General features: G+C 42.4%; 1 protein-coding gene across 1 annotated transcript in view; it reads right to left on the bottom strand.

Moving 5' to 3' along the window:
- LOC132830743 (corticotropin-releasing factor receptor 1-like) overlaps positions 1–21,713 on the bottom strand; it is a 243,131-nt gene that overhangs the window by 133,588 nt on the left and 87,830 nt on the right. Inside the window, exon 6 of the mRNA XM_060848580.1 lies at positions 12,497–12,603. Within this exon, the coding sequence (XP_060704563.1) occupies positions 12,497–12,603 (107 nt within the window). The remainder of the gene's footprint in view (positions 1–12,496; positions 12,604–21,713) is intronic.

The following is a 21,713-nucleotide window of genomic DNA, read 5'->3' as shown; positions in this document are numbered from 1 at the left end:
GCCTCAAGTTGCTCACCCTCTTTTCATCAGATCTTTCCTCCACACCAGACAAAGTCCTGTCAAATCCCCTTTGCACCTTTTCCAAAGTTTCCATATCTTTTCTATAATGCGGCAACCAGAACTGTACGCAATACTCCAAGTGTAGCCGCACCAGGGTTTTGTACAACTACAACAACATGGCTCCGAAACTCGATCCCTCTATAAATAAAAGCTAACACACCATACACCTTTTTAGCAATCCTATCAACCTGGGTGGCAACTTTCAAGGATCTATGTACATGGACACCGAGATTTCTACTGCTCATCTACATTACCAAGAATCTTACCATTAGCCCAGTACTCTGCACACCTGTTATTCCTTCCAAAGTGAATCACCTCACACTTTTCCCCATTAAACTCCGTTTACCACCTCTCAGCCCAGCTGTGAAGCTTATCAACATCCCGTTGTAACCTGCAACATCCTTCAGCACTGTCCACACTTCACCTTAGAGTAATTCACAAATTTACTAACCCATCCTTCCAAGCCCTCACCCAAGTCATTTCCAAAAATGACAAACAGCAATGACCCGAAAACTGATCCTTGTGGTACACCACTAGTTACTGAACTCCAGGATGTACACTTCCCATCAACCACCAACCTCTATCTTCTTTCAGCTAGCTAATTTCTGATCCAAACTGCGAAGTCACCCTCAATCCCAGGCCTCTGTATTTTCTGCAATAGCTTACAGCGGGAAACCTTATCAAATGCCTTACTGAAATCTATATACACTGCATCAACTGCTTTATTCTCATCCACCTGTTTGGTCACCTTCTCAAAGAACTCAATAAGATTTGTGAGGCATGACCTACTCTTCACAAAACCGTGTTGACTATCCCTAAACAAATGATTACTTTCTAGATGATTATAAATCCTATTTCTTATGATTCTTTCCAACACTTTATCCACGACTGAAGTAAGACTCATTGGTGTATAATTAACAGGGTTATCTCTACTCCCCTTCTTGAACACGCAGACAACATTTGCTCTCCTCCAGTCTTCTGGCACTATTCCTGGAGACAAATACGACATAAACATCAAAGCCAAAGGTTCTGTAATCTTCCTCGAGCTTCCCAGAGAATAGAACATAGAACATAGAACGATACAGTGCAGAACAGGCCTTTCGGCCCTCGATGTTGTGCTGACTTGTGAACTATTTTCAGCTCGTCCCCCTACATGATCCCAAAATCATCCATATGCTTATCTAATGATTGTTTAAATCTCCGTAATGTGGCAGGGAGGGCATTCCACGCCCTTACCACTATCTGCATAAAGAATCCTAGGATAAATCCCATCCAGCTCAGGGGACTTATCTATTTTCACACTTTCCAGAATTGCTAACACCTCCTCCTTATGAACCTCAATTCCGTCTGGTCTAATACCCTGCATCTAAATATTTTCCTCAACGACATTGTCTTTTTCCAGCGTGAATACTGACACAAAATAATCATTTTGCGCCTATCCTATCTCCTCGGACTCCATGCACAACTTCCCAATACTGCCCTCATCTTACTCTAGTCATTCTTTTATTCCTGACATACCCATTGAAAACTTTAAGGTTTTCCTTGATTCTACCTGCCAATAACTTCTCATGTCCCCTCCTGGCACTTCATATCTCTCTCTTTACCTCCTTAGGAGCTAACTTGTAACTCTCAAGCACCCTAACTGAGTGTTCATGTTTCATCTTTACATAAATCTCCTCCTTCCTCTTGACAAGCAATTAAACATTTTCAGTAAACCACGGCTCCCTCGCTTAACAAATTCCTCCCTGTCTGACAGGTACATACATATCAAGGACACGCAGTACGTGTTCTTTGAATAAGCTCCACATTTCAATTGTGCCTATCCCCTGCAGTTTCCTTTCCCAACCTATGCATCCTAAATCTTGCCTAATCACATCATAATTTTCTTTCCCCCAATTGTAACTCCAGCCCTGCAGTATATACCTATCTCGTTCCATTGCTAAAATAAACGTAACCAAATTGTGGTCACTATCATCAAATTGCTCACCTATCTCCAAACCTAACACCTGACCTAGTTTATTAGCCAGTACCAAATCCAAAGTGGCCTTGCCTCTTGTTGGCACGGTGATACATTTTGGGAGATCTAATGCAGGCTGGAAATGTACATAAATGTCAGAACCTTTAGTAGCATCAATGTACAGAGGAATCTATTTATGCAGATCCACAGTTCTCTGAAAGTTGCAACACAGTGGATAAGGTAGTCAAGGAAGCATATAGCATGTTTGCCTTTGTTGGTCAGGGCAGAGAGTATAAAATTGGCAGGTCATGGTATAGCTGTAAAAATTTAGTCAGGCCACATTTGAAATTTGGTTGAGGGGTCAATTATGAAAGGCTTGGCTTTAGGGTAAAGGGCAGGAGATTCAGAGGGAATTTGGGAAAAAAGATTTTTTCACTCAGTGGATGTTGGGAATCTGGGATGCACTGCCTGGGAAGGTAGTGGAGATTGGAAACCTTACAACTTTAAAAAAAGATTTGGATGAGTACCTGAAATATCATACCATTCAAGGATATGGGACAAGTGCAGGAAATTGGGATTAGTGTATTTTTAGTGGTAGTTATGTCTGTGCTGTTTGAAGCTATGAATCTGTACTGAGAGACCTGGATAGAGTTGATGTGGAGAAGATGGTTCCATTAGTAGGAAATACAAGGACCTAAGGGCACTGCCTCAAAGTGAGGGGACAACCTCTTAGAACACAGATGAGAAGCAATTTCTTTAGCCACTGGATGGATAAGCTGTGGAAATTCTTGCTGCAGAAGGCTGTGGAGGCCAAGTCACAGAATTCCTACAGTGGAGAAAAAGGCCATTCAGCCCATTAAGTCTGCACTGACCATCTGAAAAGCATTCCACACAGACCCAGTCCGCCATCCTATTCCCGTAATCCTGCATTTACCATGGCTAATCAACCTAGCCTATACAGCTCTGGACACTGCAGAACAATTTAGCATGGCCAATCCATCTAACCTGCACATCTTTAGACTGTGGGAAGAAACTGGACAACCCAGAGAAACCCACACAGGCTAAAATCGAACCTTGGTGCTATGCGGCAGCAATGCTAACCACTGAGCCACCGTACCACCCCACTGTTGCCACCAGATCATTGCATGTACTTAAGTTCTTGACTAGTAGGGGAGTCAAGTGTTGTCGGAAGAAGACAGGAGAATCTGGTTCAGAAATCTATCAGCCATGATAAAATGGCAGAGCAGACTCAATGGGCCAAATGGCCTAACACCGCTCCTATATGGTCTTATCGACTGGCGGCCAGTGTGCAGTGGTGTACCACAGGGATCAGCGCTGGGTCCCTTATTCACTGTGATACATGTAGATGGGAATGTGGGATTGTGGGGGTGGTTGTAGCTAAATCAATTTGCAAATGATACCAAGATTGGCCAAGTGGTGGACAATGAGCAAGAGGTTCTTATGTTATGGGAAGATAGAGACGTATTGGTTAGGGGGGCAGATCAGTGGCTGCTGGAATTTAACCTTGATAATTATGAGATGATGCACTTTGGAAGTATGGCAGGACACTAACCAAGCTCAGAAGAAAAGAGCAATCTTGAGGTGCTTGTCCACAGTTGCCTGACATTGGCAGAACTGGTTAAAAGGGTAGTTAAGAAGGCATACAGAACACTTGCCTTTATTAGCTGTTGCATAGATTACAAGCACACGGGATTCATGTTGGAGCTGAACAGGACTTTGAATAGGCCACAGCTGGGGTACTGTGTACAGTTATGATCACTGGAGGGACATGATGGCATTGGACAGTGTGCAGAGGAGATTCACCAGGATGTTGCCTGGGATGGAACAGTTGAAACATGAGCAGTTGAGGCTGGATAAGCTCGGGTTGATTTCCTTTCGGCAGTGAGGTTTAAGTTGGGACTTGATAAAGGCATATAAGATTATAAGGACATTAACAGGAAGCAGCTATTCCTCTTAGTTGAAGAGTCAATAACAAATGTTATAGTTTTAAGGTGAAAAGCAGGAGATTTAGAAAGGATTTGAGGAAAACTCTTTTCCCCCAGAGGTTGATGGGAATCTGGAATGCACTGCCTGCAAGTGTAGTTGAGATGGCAGACTTCACAACCTTTAAAATGCCCTTGGATTAGCACTTGAAATGCCTTAACATTCAAAACTATTAGGCAAAAGTGAGGACTGCAGATGCTGGAAACCAGAGTTTAGATCAGCATGGTCTGGAAAATTCCCACCTCAGGCGACTGACTGTGTGGAGTTTGCACATTCTCTCTGTGTCTGCTTGGGTTTCCTCCGGGTGCTCCGGTTTCCTCCCACAGTCCAAAAATGTGCGGGTCAGGTAAATTGGCCATGCTAAATTGCCTGTAGTGTTAGGTAAGGGGTAAATGTAGGGGTATGGGTGGGTTGCGCTTTGGCGGGTCGATGTGGACTTGTTGGGCCGAAGGGCCTGTTTCCACACTGTAAGTAATCTAATCTAATCTAGTCAGGCAGCATCTGAGGAGAAGGAAAATCGATGTTTTGGGCAAAAGCCCTTCAATCCTCTATTCCTGATGAAGGCCTTTTGCCCAAAATGTCAATTCTCCTGCTTCTTGGATCCTGCCTGACCTGCTATGCTTTTCCAGCACCATTCAAAACTATTAGCTAAGTACCAATCCTTGTGGCACACCACTTAAACCATAACACCATATGGCATAGGAGCAGAAATTAGGCCATACAGCCCATCAAGACTGCTCCACCATTGCTGATAAGTTTACAACTTCATTCTCCCGCTTTCTTCCTGTAACCGCAGGGGTGGCACAGTGGTTAGCACTGCTGTCTCACGGTCCCAGGTTCGATTCCAGCCTCAGGCAACTGTCTGTGTGGAGTTTGCACATTCTCCCTGTGTCTGCATGAGTTTTCTCTGGGTGCTCTGGTTTTCTTCCACAGGCCAAAGATGTGCAGGTTAGGGTGAATTGGTCAAGCTAAATTGCCCACAGTGTTCGGGGATTTGTAGGTAAAGTGCATTAGTCAGGGGTCAATATAAAATAATAGGTTGCTGAATGGGTCTGGGTGGGACATTCTTCACAGTGTCAGTGTGGACTTGTTGGGCCAAATGGCCTGTTTCCACGTTGTAGCACTTCTAAGATTCTATGAACACTTGACAATCAAGAATCTATATCTCCACCAGAAATATACTCACTGGCCTGCCTCCATAGCCTTCTGTGACAATGATTTCCATAGATTCACCACTCTCTGGCTGAAGAAGTTCCTCCTTATCTCTGTTCTAAAAGGTCTTCCCTTTATTCTAAGGATGTGCCCTTGGGTCCCAGTCTGTCCTAATGGAAACACCTTCCCAACATCCATTCTGTCTGTTTTAATTAGATCCTCCGCATCCTTCTAAACTCCATCAAAAAAACCCAGAGTCAAAACAAAGAAGAAAGAAAACAAAGAAAATTTAAAGCCCAGGAACAAGCCCTTCAAGCCTGAGCCGATCCAAATTTACTGTCTAAACCTGTCACTCAATTCCTAAGCATCTGTATCCCTCTATTCCCCTCATAGATCATTTATGTCTATTACAAACATATTGATCAAATGCAGTCATGCCTCACAAACCTTATCGAGTACTTTGAGGATGTGACTAGAAAAGTTGATGAGGGTCGAGCTGTGGATGTGGTGTATGTGGACTTCAGCAAGGCATTTGATAAGGTTCCCCATGGTAGGCTCATTCAGAAGGTCAGGAGGAATGGGATACAGGGGAACTTAGCTGTCTGGATACAGAATTGGCTGGCCAAAAGAAGACAGCGAGTGGTAGTAGAAGGAAAATATTCTGCCTGGAAGTCAGTGGTGAGTGGTGTTCCAGAGGCCTCTGTCCTTGGGCTTGTACTGTCTGTCATTTTTATTAATGACTTGGATGAGGGGATTGAAGGAATGGGTCAGCAAGTTTGCAGACGACGCAAAGGTTGGAGGTGTCGTTGACAGTATACAGGGCTGTTGTAGGCTGCAGTGGGACATTGACAGTGATGGGCTGAGAGGTGGCAGATGGAGTTCAACCTGGATAAATGCGAAGTGATGCATTTTGGAAGGTCAAATTTGAAAGCTGAGTACAGGATTAAGGATAGGATTCTTGGCAGTGTGGAGGAACAGGGGGATCTTGGTGTGCAGGTGCATAGATCCCTTAAAATGGCCACTCAAGTGGACAGGGTTGTTAAGAAAGCATATGGTGGTTTGGCTTTCATTAATGGGGGATTGAGTTTAAGAGTCGTGAGATCTTGTTGCAACTCTATAAAACTTCGGTTAGACTGCTCTTGGAATACTGTGTCCAGTTCTGGTCGCCCTATTATAGAAAAGATGTGGATGCTTTGGAAAGGGTTCAGAGGAGGTTTACCAGGATACTGCCTGGACTGAAGAGAGGTTGACTGAACCCAAACTTTTTTCATTGGAGAAAAGGAGGAGGAGAGGGGACCTAATTGAGGTGTACAAGATAATGAAAGGCATAGATAGAGTTGATAGCCAGAGACTAATTCCCAGGGCAGAAATGGCTAACAAAAGGGGTCATAGTTTTACGCTGGTTGGAGGAAAGTATAGAGGGTATGTCAGAGGCAGGTTCTTTACACAGAGAGTTGCGAGAGCATGGAATGCATTGCCAGCAGCAGTTGTGGAAGCAAGGTCTTTGGGGACATTTAAGACACTCCTGGACATGCATATGGTCACAGAAATTTGAGGGTGCATACATGAGGATCAATGGTCGGCACAACATCGTGGGCTGAAGGGCCTGTTCTGTGCTGTACTGTTCTATCTATGTTCTATGTTCTACCAGTGGCCCAAACACTGACCCCTGTGGAACACCACTGGTCACCTTTCTCCATTTCAAGAAACTCCCTTCAACTACTACTCTGTCTCCTGTTGCTCAACCAGTTCTTTATCCAACTAGCTAGAACACCCTACACACCATGTAATTTAATTTTCTCCATTAGTTTACCATTGGGAACCTTATCAAATGCCATACTAAAGTCCATGTATATGAAATCAACAGTCCTTCCTTCATCTATCAACTTGGTCACTTCCTCGAAGAGCTCTATTAAGTTGGTAAGGCACAATCTTTCCCACACAAAACCATGTTGTCTATCATTGATAAGCCCACTCTTTTCTCAATATAAGTAGATCCTATCCCTCAGTACCTTCTCCAGCCTCCCACAGTACCTTCCCACCACTGACACCAGGCTGTAGTTACCCAGAATATCCCTACTACCCACAAACATTCCTCATATCCTTTTCATTCCTGGTAACATTTTCATAAACCTCCTCTGAACAGGCTCCAGGGCCAGTATATCCTTCATGAGATAATGGGATTCAAATCCGCGCATGATACTCCAAATGTGGTCTGACCAATTGTCACAGGTCTCCAGTCTGAAAAACAACTCTGCACAACCACTCTTTGACTTCTAACTTCTAGCCAGTTCTGTATCCAAATGGCTAGTTCTCCCTCTATTCTTTGTGATCTAACCTTGTTAACCAATCCACCATGAGGAACCTTGTTGAGCGCCTCATTAAAGATCATGTTCACCACTCTGCCCTCATCAATTCTGTTTATTACTTCTTTAAAAAACTCAGACAAGTTACTGAGCTTGAAACAGCTTTGCATTTGCAAGGACAGCTGTGGACCATTAAACTTTGTTTCCTGTTACTCAGCCAATGTAAGATTCAATTCAACGCATTTCAAAGGGGCTTACTTTTTTGACCTGTCTGCAATGTGGGACCTTATCTTACTAAAATCCATGTAGACAACACCCACTGCATTACCCTCATCAATCCTCCTTGTCAATTACTCAAAGAATTCAATCAAATTTGTAAGGCGTGAACTTCCCTTAATGAAGCCATGCTGATTATGCCTGACCTGAGTAAGACTCACTGGCCTACAGAGGTTCTGAGGAAAGGTCACTCGACCTGAAATGTTTACTCTGATTTCTCTCCACCTGCTCAGCTTTTCCAGCAATTTCTATTTTTGTTACTGGCTTATAATTGTTTGGTATTTCCTTTGTGCACACAGTAGAACCATATTTACATTCCTCCAGCCCTCAGGTACCTCATCTGTGTCTAGTGAAGTTTGCAAAATAATCCTGAGAGCAGCTGATATTTCCTTCCTGATCATCTTCAACATCGTAAGGAATGATCCATTTGGCTCTGGCCATTTGTCAACTTTCAAAGATTTCAATTCTTTTAAAATTTCCTCTTTCATCATGATTCTGTTGTCCCAAATTTCACACTGTTCCTATATCCAAATCATCCCTTTCCTTTGTGAATATGGAAACAAAATCTTTACTGAATTATTCCCATATCCTTTTCATCTTCACACAAATTTCCTTCTTCAATTCTGATCAGTCCCATTTATTCCTTAACTACGCTTTTACTCTTTGTATACTGGTAAAACATTTGGGTTTTCTCATTCTCTTGTTTGCTAAAGCAATCTAATAATGCTCTCTCTTTGATTTCCTTATTTACTTTTTAACTTGACCTCTGTATTTTCTATATTCCTCTTGGCTATCTGCAATATTGAGTATAAACTTTCTTGTTCTGTTTAATATTTGAATTATTGTAGACACCATGGGGATCTATATTAGATAACTTACAGTGTGAAAATAGGCCCTTCGGCCCAACAAGTCCATACCGACCCTCCGAAGAGCAACCCACTCAGACCCATTCCCTTACATTTACTCCTTCACCTAACACTACTAGCAATTTAGTATGGCCAATTCACCTAATCTGCACATTTTTGGACTGTCTAGATGAGAATTGGACTTGTCTGCTTTGTGCCTTAAGAATCTCCCTATTCAGTGCCTCCCGTTGGTTTATCCTTTAGGCATCCTGTGCAGTCCACTACAGCCTTTTTAGTTTAAAAAAAATGTCTTCCACCAGTTTAAAACTTTTACTCCTGATTTATCTCTATCCTTTACCATAACAGTATTCCATTTAATCGAATTGTGGTCACTATGCCTGCCTACTGTCACTTAATCCACTTGTCATCTTTATTTCCCAAAACTAAATCCAGGATCATATCTCCTTTCATTGGGCTTGTCACATATTGGTTTTAACAAAAAAATCCTAGATTCTATGATGAGCTGGTGCAGTTCTCTTTTGAGAAAAGATTAAGAGAAGACATGTTCAATAAAAATATATCATATTAAAAAAAAGAGAAGACATGCTAGAACTGTTCAAAATCTCAAGGAATCTAGATTGAGTAAGTGAGAGAAACTCTTCCATTCATAGACAGTAGAAAACCAAAGGGTATCAATTTAAGCTGAGTGACAAATGAACCAGGCTGTGGCAGGGGAATGGGAACCAAATGAGGAGGTTAGTGGACAGTAAGGAGGTAGTAACTGAAGCCTGTAAGGAACTAGATAATGAAGTAAGCATGACTAAGGGGAAGAGTAGGCAGGAAGCAGATGATGAACACAAAGGGACAGGTAGTCTGAGATGCATTTGCCTTGATGCAAGACGTGGAGTAGGTAAGGCAGATGAACTTAGGGCTTTGATTAGTCCCTTGCACTATGATGTTATTGCCATTACTGAGACTTGGTTGAGGGAAGGACATGATTGGCATCTAAATATCACAGCATATCGATGCTTCAGGCAAGATAGAGAGGGAAATAAAAGGGATGGAGAAGTTGTATTACTGGTCAGGGAAGATAGCATAGCTGTGATGAAGGAGGGCACTATGGAAGACTCGAGCAATGAGGCAATATGGGCAGAGCTCAGAAATGGGAAGTGTCTGGTAAAAATGTTGGGGCTGTACAACAGACTTCCCAACAGTGAATGAGAGGTAGAGGTACAAATATGTAAACAGATTATGGAAAGATGTAGGAGCAACAGGGTGGTGGTGATGGGAGATTTTAATTTTCTCAACATTGATTGGGATTCACTTAGTATTAGAGGTTTAGATGGAGCAGAATTTGCAAGGAACATTCAGGACGGTTTTACAGAGCAGTATGGAAATAGTCCAACTCAGGAAGGGGCCATACTGGACCTGATGTTATGGAATGAGCCCGGTCAGTGGGTGAAGTTTCAATAGGGAATAGTGACCACAATTCTGTAAATTTTAGAATGCTCATGGACATAATTGAGAGTAGTCCTAAAGGAAGAGTGCTAAATTAGGGGAAGGCCAACTATAACAAAATTCGATAGGAGCTAGGGTATGTGGATCGGGAGCAGCTGTTTAAAGGTAAATCCACATTTGATACATGGGAGGCTTTCAAAGAGGTTGATTAGAGTGCAAATTAGACATGTTTATGTGAAAATGGCAAGATTATGGAACCATAGGTGACAGGTAAAATTGTGAGATTAGCTCAGAGGAAAAAGGAAACATACATAAGTTTAAGGCGATTAAAAACAGATGAAGCTTTGAAAGAATATCAGGAAAATAGGACCAATCTGACATGAGGAATTAAGAGGGCTAAAAGGGATCATTTTAGCAAACAGGGTTAAGGAAAATCCCAGAGCCTTTTATTCATATATATAAGGAGAAAGAGGGTGATTAGAGAAAAAGTTGGCTCACTCAAGATCAAAGGAGGAAAGCTACATGTAGAATCAGAGAAAATGAGTGAGATTCTTAATGAGTATTTTGAATTGGTATTCACCAAGAAGTACATGATGGTGTTGAGGTTAGGGATAGATGCTTGATTAAACTAAGTTGAGTCGGCATAAGAAGGGAGCAAGTGCTGGGTATTCCAAAAGACATTAAGGTGGACAAGTCCCCAGGTCCAGATGGGTTCTATCCCAGGTTATTAAGCAAATTGTGAGAGGGAATAGCTGGTACTTGAGCAGATATATTTGCAGCTTTGGAGGACTGGAGAATTATTAATGTTGCCCCCTTGTTTAAGAAGGGTAACAGGGATAATCCAGGTAATTACAAATAGATGAGCCTGATGTCAGTGGTTGGGAAGCTGTTGGAGAAGGTATTAAGGAATAGGATCTATTTACAGTTGGAAGAAAATGGGCTTATCATTGATAGGCAACCTGGTTTTGTGCAGGGAAGGTCAGGTCTTACCAACTTAATAGAATTCTTTGAGAAAGTGACAAAGTTGATTGATGAGGGAAGGGTTGTAGATGTCATATATATGGACTTCAGTAAGGCATTTGGTAAGGTTCCCCATGGTCAGTTAATGGAGAAAGTGAATGCATGTGGGGTCCAGGGTGTACTAGCTAGATGGATAGAGAACTGCCTGCACAGCAGGAGACAGAGTAGTAGTGATGTGAGCTTCTCAAAATGGAGAACTGTGACTAGTGGTGTTCCACAAGGATCTGTGTTGGGACCATTGTTGTTTGTGATATACATAAATGATCTGATAGTGATATGATAGCAGATAGTGAAGGGGACTGTCAGAGAATGCAGAAGAGTATAGATAGATTGGAGAGTTGGGCAGAAAAATGGCAGATGGAGTTCAATCCAGGCAAATGCGAATTGATGTATTTTAGAAGATCCAATTCAAGAGTATACTATATGGTAAATGGAAAAGTCCTGGAGAATATCGATGTACAGAGAGATCTGGGTGTTCAAGACCATTGTACACTGAAGATAGCAATGCAGTTTGATAAAGTGGTCAAGAAGGTTTACAGTATGCTTTCCTTCATCAGACGGGGTATTGAGTACAAGAGTTGGCAGGTCATGTTACAGTTGTATAGGACTTTGGTTTGACCACATTTGGAAAACTGTGTACAGTTCAGATCATCACATTACCAATAGGATGTGGATGTTTTGGAAAGGATGCGGAGGAGGTTCACCAGGATGTTGCCTGGTATGTAGGGTGCTAGCTATGAAGAGAGGTTGAGTAGATTAGGGTTATTTTCATTAGAAAGATGAAGGTTGAAGGGAGGACCTGACTGAGGTCTACAAAATCATGAGAGGTATAGACAGGGTGGATAGCAAGAATCTTTTTTTTCCCAGAGTAGGGGACTCAATTACTAGGGGTCATGAGTTCAAAGTGAGAGGAGAAAGGTTTAAGGGAGATATATGTGGGAAGTTCTTTATGTAGAGGATGTTGGGTGCCTGGAACATGTTGCTGGTGGAGGTAGTAGAAGCAGGCGTAATAGCTTCATTTAAGATGTATCTACATAGATACATGAATGGGCAGGGAGCAAAGGGATATTGATCTTTAGAAAATAAGCAACAGGTTAAGATGGAGGACCTGGATCAGCGCATGTGTGGAGGGCCAAAACATCTGTTCCCGTGCTGTAATTTTCTTTGTTTTTAACCAATGGTGAAAATGTATTTCATGCAGCAAGTAGTTGAGATCAGGAATGCATTACCTGAGAATGTAGTGGAGGCAGAACTACTGGCAGCTTTACATAAAAATTTGGATAAACACTCCATACAATTGTTAGTGAGTGGGATAAAAATGTAACAACTTTCTGTTATCGAGAGTTGTCATAAACAGAATAGACCAAATGGCCTCTCTCTGTGCTGTAACAGTTCTATGATTCTATTAATTCACTTACCTCAGTCGCATGAATAGCATGAAGGCAATGATGAGGGCAGCTAAGGAGAGGCAATGTCCCAGATAATTGATAATCACTGCCAGCTTGTAGTGTATCTGGTGTTTCCTCTGAAAGAGAAGGGAATATCAAAGTGAGGACAGCTTGTCAACTTACATTCTATGTTTAGCAAATGTGTCCTGTCCAGCAGGTTAAAGCATTTCAATACTACGGCTTACTTTAGACATTGTCAATGCCATGACTTTTCAAGCTGTATGAAATTTAAATAGTTCACAGCAGGAGAGATGTTTCAAAACTTACTATTGCTTAAAAAAATGAGATGAAAGGCTCCTGTGCTGGTTTACGGATGCAGTGCACAATTAATCCCAAGTGGCAATCATATACCAATGCCTGAGGTGGTTCAGTGAAGGACTTGGACTATTTCATCTTCCTTCAGATCTCCCACACATCGTAAATGCTGAAACTTTTAACCAAAGACCGAAAATGCTGGAAAAACCGAGGAGGTCTGCTAGCATCCGTGGGAAAATTAAGAAAAGTTGGAAATGTAATTGATTTTGAGCAAGTTAAGTGGGTAGGGGAGTATGAGGCAAAAAAAAACAAAATGGAAGATCTATGACAAGATGGAAGGTAAGAAATTCTACAGAGCGAGTATGGACCTCAGATGTTAATTCAATTTCTCTGTTTTTCAGACCTGCTGAGTGTTTCCTGGGTTTTCTGCTTTTAAGTGAGAAAAGGATCCTAACTGAAAACAAACCAACGATTGAGAAAACTTATCAAAGAGTCAGACTGTAAAGCTCATCTTTGTCCCTGCAACAATCACAGATCTTGGGAAGGCTTCTTTCAAAACTACTGTGGACCCCATTTCTACAAGTTAGTTACCAACTCACACTTTGTAGTAGAAACAATTCAGACAATGTGTAAGAGCTTTGAGTAGATAATAACCTCATTGAAAGGAAGAAAGGAGTACTTCCAATGAACGTTTGGTCCAACCACAATAAGGATTGGAGAGCCAGCATAACTCAGAGTCATGAAAGTTCATCCCATGTTCTCTACATTGTGTGAATATTTCATCCTGAATGAGACACCCTTGGGGATAAGAGACAATTCATGTCTCACAAGCAAGCAAAGGCTTTAAGAGGCTTTTTTTTTGTCCTGGGTTTTGTTTTGAAGAGAGGTTTTAAGTCAGAGGTGCCGAGCTGTCTATTGAAATCTCATAAAGTAAATAGCTTGTAAGGCCTTTTTTTTAAAAAGAACTTTAAAACAATAGAAGCAGCTTGAATGGGTGTGGTCAAGCTCCCACAGAATCATGACTTTTAATTTTAGGTTTTAGAACATAGAACATAGAAAAATACAGCACAGTAGAGGCTTCAATCATAGCTTCTGGAAACGTGAAGCTGGATATGGAAGCTATTTTTCCTTGCTTGATTACAGCTAAAAGCTGAGGGTTCTCTTCCTGCTACTGGAATTGTATATGAGACAATCTATTTTACTGAATTTCCTTTTGGTTATAGGATATTACTATATTGGAACAGTTACAGTTTATTAGTTAAGTATTCTATTTTTCTGTTAAAATTTCCAACAGAGATAAGTTATTTGAATTTCTTCTTTGTTTTGTTGTATTTAGTGTATCAATAAAAAGTGTCTTACTTCAAATCTGGGCGGTGATTAATCCAATTGTATCTGGAATGCAACGTCTGGCACTTGCCTTTAAAATAAGAAAAATTGGGGTCTCGACTGTCCTCTTAATATACTTTAAGGCAGTTTGGTCTGGTCTATAAAAAATTGAGGGCTCTTGTCAGGGTCAAAATCTCTAATTCCAAGTTGGCCTCAGGATTCTTGGACACCAAGGCGGTGAGAGGTAAATGTGGACTGATATAATTTGAATGTTGGATTCAGTTGGTTTAAACAGGGTATGCCTTGCGTAATATGGCTCTTTCAGTTGCTAAGGGTCTCCTGGGGGTGGAAGAAGTCTCTTTGGGAGTTTTACAGTAAGTGAGCGGGGAAAGCTTTTGGAATTGGCAAACAAGCTGAGTTGGGTTTTCCTGTAACTGCGAGGAAAGGTGGGGTGGGGATAATTGTGGCAATCACTTAACATTTACAGTTGCCAGGAATGCCATTGGAATCATTGGAAATGGTTTATTTTCCATTGAAAATAAAGCAGCTTTAACAAGAAAAGGAAATGAAGCAGTTTGAATTGAGATTAAAAGCAGAAAGAAAAGGAAAGGACTGCTGCACAAGCACATAGATGGCAGTAAATAGAGGGGTGTGTAGGTTAGTTTGAACATGGATTAAGATAAATGCTCGGCACAGTATTGTGGGCTGAACAATATTGTGCTGTAGTGTTCTATGTTCAGTGTTCTATGAAAGGGAGAGAGAGTTTTTAAATTTCATAGGTTGGAATGGAAAACTCAAAGTTAACTTAAAATGGTGGAGATAGAGGTGAAAAGTAGGAATAGTGATGAGGACAGTGCTGGAGAGCAATCCAATCATAACCAAAGGCCTGTTGGGGGATCTGTTTAAATATGTCCAAGCATTGTCCAAGTTCAAGAAGCTTTTCTCATTTCATTTCAGAAATTTAATGGCCAGTGACCATGTAGGTATTGTTGATGCAAACAAAGCAGGTAGGTAGATGTATCTGGAGAATATTAAAGAAGTGAAAAATGCTGTCTTACATACAAATGAGCTCATACCAGAAGCCAACAGACAACGTTTTAGGAATCGAAGGAGGGAATCTAACCATACATTGAGTTTGAAAGGACCAAACAAAGTAATATTGATAGGTGGATATGGGCATTGAAAGTAGATTAAACACATGATGCTCTTAGGAGTTACTTATTTTGGAGGAGTTTAAAAATTCACTTCCTGAAGTAATAAGAACTCGTGAAAAAACAGAGAGTTAAGACTGCAGGATTAGCAGCAGAAATGTCAGATGATTATGAATTGGTTCATAAATCAGAGTTTCACTTGCAATATTAATTTCAGTCTGTGAGGGATTGAAATTGGGAAAAAATAAAATCCTCAGCTGGTAAGGGAAAAGGAGATCATTAAATAGTTTATTGCTGGGTAAAAAGGAAACCCATGAAGGGGAAAGAAGTAAAAAACTCAAGTGTTTTCACTGTAATAAATTAGGCCACATGAAGTCACAGTGTTCATGGCTTAGAAAAGCACTAGGAAAACAGATGTGGGAAAAGAAGAAAAGCCAGTGGGTTGTGTTGAAGTGATAAAGGAAAGCATGGTGGAAGCTAAAAAGCTGCAATAATATGTACAACCTGATCAGGGATTGATTGACAAGAAAGTACCAGATCCCTCTAACAAATTTACTTGACTGTAGGGTTTACTCATGTGTGACCGGAGGAGCAGGTAAAGAAATTAAGATTTTAAGAGAAACAGTGAAAATCTGAAACATAAATACAGGCTGATGAGAATCTGATACCTGAATACAGGCTGAGCTAGTGTGACTAGTTGCAGTCAGGGCATCCGCCTAACAGGTGCTCTTGGTAACTGAGGTGGCAACAAGACGGCTTCTCGATGCAAGTAACATGACAAAATGGCTTCTACGCTGCTAACTGCTAACTCTGCTAAAGTTGCATAAATGACTAACCACAGACTGCTGCAAAAAGAGCTTAGCAGACAATGCGCCCTTTAGAGTATAGAATTAACTTAAGCAGATAAGAAAGTACTAACTGTTCTGGCTGACCTTCAGCTGTTGGTGCAGAGGCTCTGTTTGTGAGATAAAAGTGACCTAAGCATTGGAACATAAGTTGGTTTAAAGTAAATATCATTGGACCAATTCACTGTCAATGAAGCAAAATCATGTATTCATTAGTAATTGTTTGAATGTAATACTTTAAAAAAGTATAAAAATGTCTTTCTATTAAGTTGTGTGTGCAGCTCCTATGAGGAATACTGAGGTGCTCAAGTTGTGTGTTTCTGGACGTTCTGTATCCAGCTGTAATAAGAAATAAAGAATGAAACCTTAAAGAACCAGACTGATTGTGAGTGCTTATTGACCGATTGTGGAACCGAGACACCCCATCAGGGGTCCAGATCTTCAACAGGACCAAGCCAATCTTTAATGGTGAAACATGAGTAGTTTTGTTGCTCACAAGGAGTGTTGCCAGGAAAGATGGTAATATGTGGAATTTATGGTGAGAAGAGCAGTGTTCCAATCTATAAAGTGAGGTTGAAATGTTTGGTGAAAAGTGGAGAAATGGTGGTGAGATTAACAGAGAAATTCTTGGTTACAGACATTGTGCTTATTCTTGGTGATAATTTAGCTGGATCACAGGTGGGAGTGATCCTACATGGTGGAACAGCCAGTGGAAAATCAGGCAAGTGAGGTGTTATAGGAAGGATATCCTGGGGTTTTTTCTGACTGTGTTTTAACAAGGTCACAAAGTCACAGGTAGAAGAAAGGAGGAGAAATCAAAGAATAAAGATAAGGAAATTAAAGTTCAATTACTAGAGACTGTTTGATCAAATGGTTGGGAAAAAAACAAGAACAGGTAGAGGACAAAGTGGATTTTTTAGTTTGAAGAATTATAATGGAAAGATGAAAAATTAAGGAAGTTTTATCAAAGATCACACACAGAGGAAGAATCTAAAAGTATATGAGAATGTTCCTACTTTAAAAATGACACTTTGATGAGGAAATGTAGACCATCACATACATATATTCAGGTCGAGAAATGAGCAGAGGTTCATCAGGTTGTGTGTGAAGGTGGGTAACAGAAAGGAGATGATGCAGGTAGCACATGAATTACCAGCAGGAGATAACTTGGGAGCAGTGAAAACTCAAGCCAAATTACAATAGCCTGGACTGTAAAGAATTGGCAACCATGAGGCACTGTGGGCTCTCAACAGCAGCAGAATTATACTCTGGCACAATCTGTAACCTCATGGCCCAGCATATCCCTCACACAACCATTATCATCAAGCCAGGGGATCAACCATGGTTCAACGGAGAGTGCAGGAGGGATGCCAGCAGCAGTACTGGACATATCTGAAGATGAGGTGTCACCCTGGTGAAGCCACCAAGCAGGAGTACTTGCATGTCAAACAGCATAAGCAGCAACCGATAGATGGAGTTCAGCAATCCCACAACCAAGAGATCAGATTTAAGCTCTGCAGTCCTGCCACAGCTAGTCATGAATGTTGGTGGACGATCAAACAACTCACTGGAGAAGGAGGCTCCATAAGTATGTTAGAAAGGCCATTGTGGAAAGTAGCCTCAGGGGATTAGATGTAATGGAGACTAGAAGAGTGGAAGCAGGGTATGAAGAAATGTAGTCATGGTTGCTGTAGAAGTCAATGACTTTGTAATACATTGTCATAATTTCAAGGGGCAGGCTGACTATTATAAAGAAGGAAAGAATCAGAAACAGATTAGGTAAAGATCACAACAAATAGGAGCAGAAACAGTTCATTCAATACATGAAGTCTGCTCTGTCATTCAATGAGATCATGGCTGATCTGAATAATCACCCATGCCCTCCACCTCCTCCAACACTTCCGTTTCCCTGGCCCCCAACGCCTCATCTTCACCATGGATATCCAATCCCTCTACACCTCCATCCGCCATGACCAGGGCCTCCAAGCCCTCCGTTTTTTCCTCTCTCGATGTCCCTAACTGCACCCTTCCACCGATACGCTCATTCATTTGGCCGAACTGGTCCTCACCCTTAACAATTTCTCCTTCTAATCCTCCCACTTCCTTCAGACCAAAGGGGTAGCCATGGGTGCATAGCCCCAGCTATGCCTGTCTCTTTGTTGGCTACGTAGAACAGTCTGTAATTACACCGACACCACTCCCCGCCTCTTCCTCCGCTACATTGATGACTGCATTGGTGCCACCTCATGCTCCCGCGAGGAGGTTGAGCAATTCATCAACTTCACCAACACATTCCACCCGGACCTTAAATTTCCCTGGACCATCTCTGACACCTCTCTCCCCTGCCTGGACCTCTCCATCTCCATTAATGATGACTGACCTAACACTAACATTTTTTACAAACACACCGACTCTCACAGCTACCTGGATTACACCTCTTCCCACCCTACCTCTTGCAAAAATGCCATCCCGTATTCCCAATTCCTCCACCTCCGGCTTATCTACTCCCAGGAGGACCAGTTCCACCATATACACACTAGATGGCCTCCTTCTTTAGAGACCGCAATTTCCCTTCCCATGTGGTTAAAGATGCCCTCCAATGCATCTCGTCCACATCCCGCACCTCCGCCCTCAGACCCCACTCCTCCAACTGTAACAAGGACAGAACGCCCCGGTGCTCACCTTCCACCCTACCAACCTTCGCATAAACCAAATCATCTGCCGACATTTCTGCCACCTCCAAAAAGACCCCACCACCAGGGATATATTTCCCTCCCCACCCCTTTCCGCCTTCCGCAAAAACCGTTCCCTCTGTGACTACCTGGTCAGGTCCATGCCCCCCTACAACCCATCTTCCCATCCTGTCACTTTCCCCATCACCGCAGGAACTGCAAAACCTGCGCCCACACCTCCTCCCTCAACTCCATCCAAGGCCCTAAAGGAGTCTTCCACATCCATCAACGTTTTACCAGCACATCCACCAATATCATTTATTGCATCCGTTGCTCCCGATGCGGTCTCCTCTACATTGGGGAGACTGGACACCTCCTAGCAGAGTGCTTTAGGGAACATCTCCAGGACACCTGCACCAATCAATCACACCACCCTGTGACCCAATATTTCAATTCTCCCTCCCACTCTGCCGAGAACATGGAGGTCCTGGGCCTACTTCAACGCCGCTCCCTCACCACCAGACGCCTGGAGGAAGAATGCCTCATCTTCCGCCTCGGAACACTTCAACCCCAGGGCATCAACGTGGACTTCAACAGTTTCCTCATTTCCCCTTCCCCCACCTCACCCTAGTTCCAAACTTCCAGCTCAGCACTGTCCCCATGACTTGTCCTACCTGCCTATCTTCTTTTCCACCTATCCACTCCACCCTCCTCCCTGACCTATCACTTTCATCCCCTCCCCCACTCACCTATTGTACTCCATGCTACTTTCTCCCCATCCCCACCCTCCTCTAGCTTATCTCGCCATGCTTCAGGCTTCTGCCTTTATTCCTGATGAAGGGTTTTTGCCCAATACGGCGATTTTGCTGCTCCTCGGATGCTGCCTGAACTGCTGTGTTCTTCCAGCACCACTAATCCATGATCTGAATAATCATCAATTCCACTTTCCTGTCCTTTCTCCACAACCTTACTGACTAAAAACTGATCTTCTCAGCCTTGAATATAGTTAATGTCCCAGCCTCAACAGCCCTCTGTGGTAAACCATTCCACAAATTCACTACCCTCTGAGAGAAGAAATTCCTCCTCATCTCTATCTTAAGTGGACAGCCCATTTTTCTAAGAGTATGCTATTTAGTCTTAGGCTCTCTCACCAGTGGAAATGACTTTGCACCTACCCTGTCTAGCCCCCTAAGAATCTTCTATATTTCAATAATGTTGCCTATCTTTTTCCTGAATTCCAATGAGTGCAGGTATATCCTATTCAACCTCTCTCCAAACACAGTCTCTTGAGATCTGGTATCAGCTTAGTCAGAGAAGATAGAAACTAGAACATAGAAGAGTACAACACAGTAGAGGCCCTTCGGCCCATGATGTTGTGTCGAGCATTAATCTAAGATCACCCTAACCTACATACTCCTCAACTTACTGCCGTCCATTTGCTTATCCAACAGTCGCTTAAATGTCCCAAATGTCTCTGACTCTACTACCACAGCTGGCAGTGCATTCCACACACCGACAACTCACTGTGTAAAGAACCTACCTCTGACATCTCCCCTAAACCTTTCTCCAATCACCTTAAAATCATGTCCCCTCATGACAGCCATTTCTGCCCTGGGGTAAAGTCTCTGGTTATCTAGTCTATGTACACCTCTCACTACCTTGTACATCTCTATTAAGTCACCTCTCTTTCTTCTTCTCTCAACTCACTCAACCTCTCTTCATAAGACAAGCCCTCCAATCATGGCAGCATCCTAGTAAATCTCCTCTGCACCCTTTCTAAAGCTCTACATCCTTCCTATAACGAGGCAACCAGAACTAGTTCCAAGTGCGGTCTAATCAGGGTTTTATACAGCTGCAGCAAAACCTCATGGTCTTCAACTCAATCCTCCTATAAATGAAAGCCGTCTTAACAACCCTATCAACTTGGGTGGCAACTTTGAGGAATCTATGTACATGGACCCCAAGATCTCACTGATCCTCCACACCGCCAAGAATCCTGTCTTCAACCCTGTATTCAGCATTCAAATTCAACCTTCCAAATGAATCACTTTGCATGTATCCAGCTTGAATTCCATCTGCCACTTCTCAGCCCAGCTCTGCATCCTGTCAATGTCTTGTGGCCTGCAACAGCTCTTGACATTATCTACAACACCATCGACCTTTGTGTCATCAGCAAACTTACTAACCCACCCATCCACTTCTTCATCCAAGACATTTATAAAAACTACAAAGAACAGAGGCTCGAGAACAGATCCCTGTGGATCACCACTGGTCACCAACCTCCAGGCGGAATACTTTCCAACCACTACCACTCGCTGTCTTCTTGAGGCCAGCCAATTCTGTATCCAGACAGCCAAATTTCCCTGTATCTCATACCTTCTGACTTTCTGAATGAGCCTTCTGTGGGGAACCTCATCAAAGGCTTTACTATAATCCATATACACCACATCCACTGCTCAACGTTCATCAAATTGTCTTGCCACATCAACAAAGAACTCAATAAGGCTTGTGAGGCATGTCCTGCCCCTCACAAAGCTATGTTGACTACATTTAATCCAACAACGTTTTTCCAAATAGTCATAAATCCTATCTCTCAGAATCCTTTCCAGAACCTTGCATACCACAGACATAAGACTGACTGGTCTGTAATTCCCAGAGATTTCCTAGTCCCTTTCTTAAACAGAGGAACAACATTCGCCTCCCTCCAATCATCCACTACTACTCCTGTGGAGAGTGAGGATGCAAAAATCATTGCCAGAGGTGCAACAATTGCATTCCTCGCTTCCTGTAGTAATCTTGGATATATTTGGTCTGGCCCTGGGGTCCAGAATTTCCAGTACATCCACTTCTTTACTACCTACGGGTGAAAATTCGAAGTAAATTGGTTCTTCCAATTTTGGGTAGAAGGAGGTTGTGGCACCAATGCAGACTTTCACGT

Source organism: Hemiscyllium ocellatum, chromosome 32 (genome assembly GCF_020745735.1).
Source record: "Hemiscyllium ocellatum isolate sHemOce1 chromosome 32, sHemOce1.pat.X.cur, whole genome shotgun sequence".
NCBI lineage: Eukaryota > Metazoa > Chordata > Chondrichthyes > Orectolobiformes > Hemiscylliidae > Hemiscyllium > Hemiscyllium ocellatum.
Note: the sequence above shows the minus strand (reverse complement) of the source record. Positions and strands in the feature narration are given on the sequence as shown.